The sequence below is a fragment of the Wolffia australiana genome, chromosome 4 (genome assembly GCF_029677425.1).
Source record: "Wolffia australiana isolate 7733 chromosome 4, ASM2967742v1".
Taxonomy (NCBI): Eukaryota; Viridiplantae; Streptophyta; class Magnoliopsida; order Alismatales; family Araceae; genus Wolffia; species Wolffia australiana.
In genome coordinates, this window is record NC_135838.1 from 13,050,992 (window position 1) to 13,060,532 (window position 9,541).

Here is a 9,541-nt window from a genome sequence, read left to right on the forward strand (position 1 = left end):
GACTTGATCGCCCTTTCCCATTCATGCTCAAGCCCTCCTCTTTCCTGTTCGTGCCAACCGTGCCCCAACCCCCCTTCTCCCCATTCTCACCGACCAACCCCCTATCCCCGCCCAAAACGGCTGCCCCCTTCTCGTTCTCTCCTTCACCATTCACCCCCCCTCTTCCCGGTTCTCCACCCTTCTCTTTCCCCCTCTGCCCCTCTCTCTTTCTTTCTTCTTTTTTATTTCGTATTTTCCTTTTTCTTCTTATTATTCTTCTTCTTCTTCTACTACTACTACTTTCATTCTTCCTTTCTTCTTATGTTCTCATTCTTTTATTAATCTTTTCATCTTTTTTGCTACTCTTATATTTTTCTTCTCTTCTTATTTTCTTGTTCTTTTTTTCCTCTTTTTATTTGTTATTAATATTTTCAAATTTGCTTCTTCTTATTTTTTCATCTTCCTTTTTCTAGTTTTTTAATTCTTCTCTTCTTTTTTTCTTATTTTCTTCTTCTCCTAGTCCTCCTCTCTTACTCTTCTATTCTTCTTCGTCTTCTATTATTCATCCATTCTTCTTCTTTCCTTATTTTTTCATCTTATTTTCTCTTCTTTTTCCATGCCATTTTTTACTGTTATTGTTTAACTTTGATATTGACTAGTAAACATGACTTGACCATGACTAGATGGGACAGGACAAGGACCAGGACCTGAACATGGCTGAAGTTTAGATAAGGTTTAGGTCCTTGTTAAAAACTGGGACCAGATCTAGACAGTCAAACCTTAATTTGGAGAGAGAGGAGGTATAGATTGAGTGAGAGAGAAATAGAGCGAGAGGAGGTAGAGATTGAGAGAGAGAGCAATATAGAAATATAGATTGAGATTGGGAGAGAGTCGGGGTAGAGATTGAGAGAGAAAGCGGATTGAGGGAAGGAACCAGGATATTGCTGGGATTTTGGAGGAGACAGATTGATGCCGGACGTCGCCTAGGACGACGTTCGGTCGGTACCGAGATGATGCTCGGGTACCTTAGATAGTGGTGTCGGACATTGTCAACGACGTTGTCCGACGGATAAACACTAAAAGGATATGTAACTATGGAAAAATGCATCCTACGTGGACATACTTGCAGGCCCCTACTTGATGAGGTGTGCCAAACTCTAAGCTCCGAAGGGGATGTCAGGTGACACCATCGGTGGCCTCCTAACCCTCGTCGGAGGGATGACGCCTTCTACGGTGCCGAACAGAATAAATCCGTAGGGGCTCGCATGTAACGGACGGGCTCGACCCGTACCAGTAAGACGCTCAAATTATCGTAGTTTTCTTAACTCTCTCTCACCTATCTCAAGCCCGAGCGCGGTGGAGCCAATAAACAATATACTGCAAGAAATAATATAACAAGCGAGCAGAGGACGACGAACACTTTCGGTGCTATGCTTGTCATCAATCCTGCGTTGATGCAACAACTGGTGCGGGTGCGGGCAGAGATGAGCCGGAGGGATCCGCGCGGCTCGATTGGCAGTAGGCGCAGGAGCGGTTGGAGAAGAGCTGCTGCGAGGAGTGCGTGGGCTGTCGGCTTGAGCACTGGGACGGGTCCACTGGGGGCCTTTGAAGGAGTTCAGTGCGCGGTCGAACGCGCGCTCCTCAACCAACGCCCGAAGTCAGTTTGGCAAGAGAGATCACAGGATGAGACTTGCCAAAGGGAGGGGCACATCCGTGGATCTGTCACGCGAAGTCTAGGAGACTCCTGGGTTTCCCGGCGGCACCATTCACTCGCAGAGTGTAGACAGGTGTGGAAGGGTGGGCAGAAACCACCCGAAGAGCCCGCGGAGGTGCATGAACCACCCCGATGGTCAGCAAAAGCAGCCTGACCCTGGTGACTGTGAGGCATCTAGCAGATTACCTAGGATCTCTTCCAGTCGAATAGGATCTTCTAATCTTCTTGTGAGACCAGTCGATAGAATAACAATGCCCTTGATAAAACTGGTCTAAACTTTCATTGGGCGCCCCCTCTTCCCTTATAAATGGTGAGTCAAATGGGCCCTAGGGAGGTCCAAAAAGGGGGGGGGAAGTAACAGTCCATTAAGGGGCCTTATATAATGGGCCACAATTACAACCAAATAAACAAAAATAAAAAACATAAAAAGCACGGTCACAGAAGCATGACGAACACATCACCACACGTCAAACAAGACAAGACGAGACCAAAAACATAAACACGACTAAACAAAGAGGGCAAAAAGAAACCAAAACGAGATAAAGATGTGGGCGTGATTTCACCCAGGATATCTGAATCCGGGTGTCTTTATTGACGCCTTGGCGTACCTGGTGGAATGCTAACCGGGGGGCCGTCGATGATGAGAATGATAGTGCTGAAGACATCTCCCAGGGGAGCAAGCTGGCATGCTCCATCATGGACCGATTGAAGGAAGACTTGTGAGGGAGAATTAGCGTGGGTGGGGAAAGAGAGAGATATAGAGCGACAGAGGGCCGTATATGAAGATAAGTATTGGGATCTTCTCCTCGTTTCGATTTCCAAGAAAATGAGCCAACAAATGAACGTGGCCCTCCGAATTTGCGCTGTTTTAGGGTATACAACATAGCGGCGAAATTGAATGATGTCACCTTGTTTGAATTCAGACGACGTCTTCGAACAGCACCCTGTCGACATGAAGCTGAAAGACGGATGCGTCGCAATTGGCGTAGTAGAAAAAGCTCTTGGCGACGGTGAGAAACGTCTGCAATGTGCACTCTCCTTCCCCGGCGCTGTTTCGAAGCACAACCTGCACGAGCTCTTGCATGTCTTGGTCCGGATCCTCTACCTGGCACTGGTTGCAGATACTGAGAGGAAGCTTTTGAAGAGAAGACTCATCGACAAAACCATCGATTTTGACGCAAAAACTTTGATTAAAGTTACAAATTATCGTCAAACAGTAGAGGGAGCACTTATGGAATTCTGCAAAAATGGACAATTACTACTTACTCGCGAGGAACCGCGGAGAGGACGTAGACGGCGAGACAAGGACGATATCAGTCGAGCCAAATTGGCGTGGATTTGCTGAACCTGGAAAGGCTGACCGGCGGCGGCACGTAGAGACTCTTCAAGATCAGTACGCCCGGCGCAAAGCTCTAAAGACCTTACCAGTAGAAGCCCCGACTCGTCCTCTACCCGTGCTCGTGCCAACAACCAGTCTTCCCACTACAACAGCCAAGAAACGACTTCAGAAGTTACTCGGCGATCAAATAGTGTTCAAAATGACTAGTTTGAAAGCGCTAAAATAAAGAGTGACGTATCCTCGTTCTTCCGCGAGTCTTTAAGATAGATCAAGAGCGGTATCTTACGGCTTTGAACAGGTACTGCCGAATCTGGGCATGCGTGGCAGCCGAGGATTGCCCAGTGTACAACGCCAAGTCCTCCAGCAAGCCGCGTAGGCGACTGTTAAGCTCTCCCCCAGACCTGCAAAGGAAGGTGACTTCTCTTGTAAGTTCCGTTGGAGTTAACGTACGCTGCGATAAGAGCATACTTGAGAGATAACATGAGATTAAGCTACTCATTAGAAAACTAATATTAAGTGAACGTCTTGTCACCTTGGAGAGGACATGGGGGATTCTTTCAGCGAGCGCCTGAGTTCATTCAAGAAAGAGTTGGCAGTGCAATCGTCGTTGGGTGAGGTGAGGTGGGCAGAGACGGCGTCCATGAGGAGGACCGTGCGCGCCCAGCCCAGGCGTTCGCTCGATCTCTCCGGCTCGAAGATGCTGGCTGCAGCTAGAAAGTATGCCGATTGTAGGTTCTTCTTTGACACTCTAAGACTTCTAAGCCCGGTCTCCTCGAACCACCTGCGGCCTCGGGTAGAGAAGTTCAGAGTAAAATAGATAGAAAGTTACAGTTAAATACATACACTAGTAAACAGAGAGACAGATGGATACAGAGAATGATATAGAGATGGATAGATAGATGCATAGATAAAAAGATGCATCGATAGGTCGATAGATGGCTGTATAGATTTAGATAGGTTGGTAGAATAGATACATTGGTAGATTGCTAGAATACATAGATAAATAAATATGTAGATCGTTGACATACAGAGTGTGGGAAAGAGATAAATTGATATTTAAAGAGTGAGAGAGAGACTGAGAGATATCGATTTATGTAGAGATGGAGATGGATACATAGAGAGAGATTGAAAGAGAGATTCAGAAAGATATTGATAGAAAGAGAGATAGAAAGAAACAGAGAGATATAGATTGAAAGATAGATAAGACAGAACCAGATAAACATTGATTGAGAGAGATTCAGAGAGATATTGATTGAGAGAGAGATAGAGAGATTCAGAGAGATATTGATTGAGCGAGAGATAGAGAGATTCAGAGAGATATCGAGTGAGAGAGAGATAGAGAGATTAAGAGAGAAATTGAGAGAGAGAGAGATAGAGAGATTCAGAGAGAAATTGAGAGAGAGAGATAGAGATATTAAGAGGCGTATTGATTCAGAGTGATATGGAAAGATTTTGAGAGATACTGACTGATAGAGATTTAGAGAGATCAAATTGAGAGAGATTTGGAGAGATATCGATTGAGAGAGAATTGGAGGGATATTGATTGAAAGAGAGACACAGAGATTGAGTGATATGAAGAGATTGAGAGATATGGTTAGAGAGATTGGCATATAAAGGAGAGATTGAGAGAGATAGGTAGATAGAGAGAGATATTTTGAGGGATACTGAGGAGAGAGATTTGGAGAGATATTGATTGATTGAGAGAGGGAGAGAAATATAGAGATTGACTTATATGAAGAGACTGAGAGGGATGGTTTGAGAGAGATGGACATATATATACAGAGCTTGAGAGAGATTTTGAGATAGAAACATAGAGATAGCCAGATAGATATAGGGAGTTGTCTCACCTTTGAAGGCCAAGCAACTCGAGCTTCTGGAAAGACTGACACAGCTGGAAGTCCAACTTGGCAAGCTCCAAGAAATCGTCGTTGTTCACGCAAGGCATCCTGAGAAGCTCTCGCATTAACGACCAAGGAGTACTAGATCCCCGACGGAATCTAAACTTCTTCCCAGCACCTCATAACATTTCAAGAAAAACTCAGTCATCCCACCTGTATAGAGTTTTCCCAATCCAGACGTCTCTCTCACCCCCGTATTGCTCGAGATAGATCCTCGCTTCTACTCGGGGGAGACTGGCGTGCCAGGGAAAATCTAAAGCGTACCCCACCTGAACGTAATTACAAAATCTCAGCAAAAATTTAAAGAAAAATGTTAAAATTTTACTTAATACGAAATAATCACCTCTCCAGGTAGGTCCTTGGTAATAATCCACTTGTCCTTGAGATCGCCCAGGGCCCGGCGCTCCCGAAGGCACGTATCTGAGAATCTCCTCGCGGACGATAGAATATCCTCACCTGGGAACGATAGTTGCGAGGCCCTGTTCAGATTGTACATACCAGTGACAGCCTGCGTCGATTGACCTGGAAGGCAGAAGAATTCGCCGTCCTTTTCAAAGCGTCGGAAAACATCTGCACTCATCAATTCAGAGCAAGACTTAGCTAACGATCATAGAATAAAGAATAGATATTTCACGTACCAGCTGAGACATCGTATCCGTGAAGACGGAGAAGTCGAAATCCCATGGCTGTGTCGTCCACGTCTTGGATAGTCGAAAACCTCGCCCATGAGATGCCTTCTTCTGTCCACAGACTGAGGCAGAGATAACGACACAGGCATAAGTCTTTAGTAAAATCATATTTTTAAAGCTGCTGTTTTAACGATGTTTTCATGGGTGGTACTGGCGAATGAAGCTATACCTGTAGACGTAGTCCAAGCACTGGCGGATCTCCCGGATGAAGTAGCGAGAGATGCCCAGCCTCTGCAGCCGGTCAACGGCCCAAAGGCGTTCGAAGAGATCAACGGGGTAGACATTGGGGACTGCGAGGTTTTGTATAGTTATCAGAGCAGATAAATAGAAGCATGCAGATGATTTGGTTTCGTGCCGTCACCGATAACGTTAACGAAGTCGTCCTCGTCTTTGTTTAACTCATATAGCTCACGAGACGGCGACGAAATCGTCATTGATGACGGATTTTGGATGACAATTTTCGTCATCACGCGCCTACTCTAATCGAAATTGGAATTGGAGGGGCGCTGACCTCCTCCGTCGAATCTCTGGACTATCTTCTGCAGATAATCCAAGCATTTTCTGTCGCCCGTACACATGAGAGCGAAAGCCGTGGAAGACGGCGAGAAGAGGAAGGATCCGTCAGGGCTTTGAAGTGCAAGGATCTTCTCCCAGTCAAGATCCCGCATGCCCTCTAAACTATGCAGAAGCGTGGTGGGCACTTTGTGCAGCATGTCTTTTGGGATCCTAATAAATTACATTTAAGGAGAGTTATAGGGAGACGAAGAGATGGCAGAGATTTAATGAAAGAATGTACCTTTTCAGCTTAAGGGTCTTTCTTGCATTTATCTCTTCCAGGCCAGGGGAGTCGGTTGGGATTCCCAAGTCCATGGCCGTCGCCATCTCAACCAGAGCGGGGAAGGCGACTTCGAAACCTATGGGCATGTGTTCGAGATCTTCGTCCAGTCTTTTCATGTGTGAAGAGAGAAAGGAAACCCCTGTCGAGAAGTCCATAATCAATGATCTGATGCAGATCAGGGCGTCGCAAACGAAGCGGGAGAGAGATAGCGGGAGGGCAAGAGGGAGACAGAGGGAGGGGGAGAAAGACAAACAGAGAGAGGCAGAGAGACAGAGAAGGAGAGAGAGAAAGAAACAAAGATAGACGTAAAGAGATTAGAAAGAGAGCGAGAGAGAGGTAGCGAGACAGAGAAAGGGACAGAAAGATAGAGCTAAAGAGAGAGATCAACGGGGGGGAGACAGAGTGAGGGAAAGATAATGAGGGAAGAAGAGAGAGAGGGAGAGACCTCGTTGGCATCTATCCGGGCTGACACCCCAAGACTTCAATGCGATCACACAGGCAAGGGTGTTGATCAGTCTGTCATGGGCGATGAAGAAGTCCGGGTCACCCCAGGAGCCGTCTGGGAGTTGGTTCTCCTCAATCCATTTAAGGCTCGTCGGAAACTGCGGTCCGCCAGCGCCGTCGATTTTCGGGACAAGAGCTACCCAAGCAGTATCGTACGCCGATATGCTAATATCCCCATCGTCCATCGATCTTAACATCTCCTTGATATTCTCAATCCTCCTCTTCAACTCACCCTCCTTGTCCTGGCCTTGCTCTTTCGTCTCATGCTTTCTGTCCGGAACAAAGAGGACTGGTAGAGTACTTTCGCTGCCGTGGTAAATCTTCACTTGTTTTCCTCCAGCGGAGACAGTGGCCGTATCTTTGTAAACAAAACAAGTTAGAAACCGTGAATTATGATCAACGATTTCAGCGTCGGAAAATAGAGGAAACCTGTTTGGACGGCGGCAGCGGATGGCTTCTCCGAGATTGCAAGGCACAAGTATCTCTCACTCCCAATCCTGGCGTCGATTAGGGATATCCCACCTATCATTAGACGACACACGGTAAGCCTCGATCAACCAAAAGCCAAAAGAGAGGGAAGAAAGAGAGAGAAGAGGAAGAAGATTATTAATAATAAGAATAAGAAGAAGACGACGATGCTGATGCTGATGCCGATGACAGGAAGGAGAAAAGAGGAAGAAGTAGGTATGCGAAGAATAATAGACATGCCAGAGAGAGTTGAGGGCCTCCATAGAAAGCTCGGTGAAGCTGCCGCACTCGGTGCGCTGAGCCTGAGGAAGTTGTCTGTGAAGATCATTGCTTCTGGTCGTCGACTAAATCCGATCACTAGCTCAAGAACATAGCGACGTCAAGAACAAGGAAAGTAGATACAGACAAGAAAGAAAGAGGGGACAGAACGCTACCAGATCTACTCAAAAGGAGGAGTCAGGACAGTCTTTGTACTCGCAGCTAGTCACCAGCTCCACTTCAGAACTTCACCTATGAGGGAAACGTCACTATATATGCCCCACGGATTTCGTTGTAGGAATAGAAAGGTGGAAATGTTGGGGATAGTGGGAAAAAGGAAGGGCCTGTTGGTAGCTGCGGTTTGGGGAACAGGAAACGACGCCTGTTTCTGCAGTTACGCTTAGCGGCGTTCTCTACGCGTGTTATAGCGTGAGCTGGGGACCAAAACGCTTTATCCTCACAAGACGTCAAGCTTGTGAGGATAATGTAAATAATCCGCAGAAAGCGTCACGCTTGATCAGCCAACAGGCAGAATTTAGCCGGAGGAGCTCGTACGACAGAATAAACTTGTTTTCGTGGCCCACATTGATTAGGCGATGGGGGAGAAGAGAGATTCGAGAATAGAAAGTGATGGAAAGATAAAAAAATTTAGGTGGGAGTTACTGAAGAGAAGAGAGGGTGGTTGCGTGGCTACGGAAGGTGGAGGTTTCTCTCTCAAGGAAATTCCAACCTACTCGTTGAGGCATCGTCCACTGTCAACCAACACGTTTCTTTCTTGGTATAATTTGGCTTAGGGTAGAGTAGAGTAGATAGAGAGTGAGAGCTAGAGAGAGAGAAAGAGAGCTTAGGGTAGACATTAGGCTTGTTGGATGAACCAACGGACTCCCGTCATCAGTTCTGTTCCATCATTCATCCGTCAGGAAATACGGAATGTATGATGGCGGACTGACAGATGTAGAGCTGGAGGACGGATGACGGTTACGTCATCCGTCATTTCATTTTCGTCCTCCTTTTTCATTTGCATTGATTGACGGATGACCAAACAGTCCTATGTCCGTAATTCGTCGTTAGTCATCCGTCATCCGTGATGAATGATGGAAACGACAGATGACAATATCGGTTGACGAAAATATTAACGTATAATTTTTACGTTGATTTCTTACATAAACTCATTGGTTTCTATGAGGAGAGAGAATTTGTGAATTTCCTGGACGGGATTTTCTTCCAGACGGGATTTGCGGGCAAACGCTGGCGTGGACAATAGGGCCACCACAGGAGTCGAGGAGGAAGGTGAAGGTGAAGCGGTTGGGGGCGGCGGCGGCAGCGCGGCACATGGCAACGAAGGTGGAGATGGCGTCGTGGGATGAGGACATTCCAGAGGAAGGCATCGGGGGCGACGGGGGGGGAGAGGGCGGTGTAGAGAGAGACCAGCTTGGCAGCGAGGAAGGGGTTTGCCGCCAGGCCCGCTGCCCCGATCTGCCCGTGGATCTGCCGGAGCCGCCGCAGGCTCGCGCAGCCCCATAGCAGCCCCGCATATTCGTACGAGTTCATTCCATACCCCATATTTCCAACACTTAGAACTGACAATAGTATAATTTTTCACGTTTTATCCAAACAATGGGTTAAAGATCATCCGCTCTCTTCTTTGTCTGTTCACTTGCTCTATTTCTATGAATTCAATGCAATTTCTTTGAATTTCACTTGTTTAGGTCCCAACTTTTAGAGTTCTGCCTAAATGGTCCCATCCCATTTCCTATCCCCTCCCAAACCATACCTTAAATTTTTACATAAACACAATAAAGTAGAGGAAACGACCAATAATTTATATTGTCTAACAGCAAGGAAAGAGACACA

At 46.6% G+C, this 9,541-nt stretch overlaps 1 protein-coding gene across 3 annotated transcripts; it reads right to left on the minus strand.

The window, feature by feature from the left end:
* Positions 1 to 2,481: 2,481 nt before the first annotated feature.
* Positions 2,482 to 8,090, minus strand: LOC144702000 (ent-copalyl diphosphate synthase 1-like). Of its 3 annotated transcripts, XM_078573846.1 has the most exons (16): positions 7,864 to 8,090; positions 7,670 to 7,786; positions 7,391 to 7,483; positions 6,903 to 7,319; positions 6,416 to 6,596; positions 6,131 to 6,345; positions 5,789 to 5,909; positions 5,569 to 5,681; positions 5,274 to 5,500; positions 5,084 to 5,199; positions 4,880 to 4,978; positions 3,565 to 3,813; positions 3,319 to 3,433; positions 3,119 to 3,175; positions 2,960 to 3,049; positions 2,482 to 2,804 (listed from the first exon to the last, which is right to left on the minus strand). In XM_078573846.1, the coding sequence occupies exons 2-16, from the start codon at positions 7,755 to 7,757 to the stop codon at positions 2,613 to 2,615; spliced, it is 2,373 nt and encodes a 790-aa protein (XP_078429972.1). In that variant the 5' UTR covers positions 7,758 to 7,786; positions 7,864 to 8,090; the 3' UTR covers positions 2,482 to 2,612. The 3 variants fall into 3 exon arrangements, with proteins under 3 accessions (XP_078429972.1, XP_078429971.1, XP_078429970.1); XM_078573845.1 differs by having other exon boundaries at positions 2,482 to 2,798; positions 2,960 to 3,175; XM_078573844.1 differs by having other exon boundaries at positions 2,960 to 3,175.
* Between the last annotated feature and the right edge of the window lie 1,451 nt (positions 8,091 to 9,541).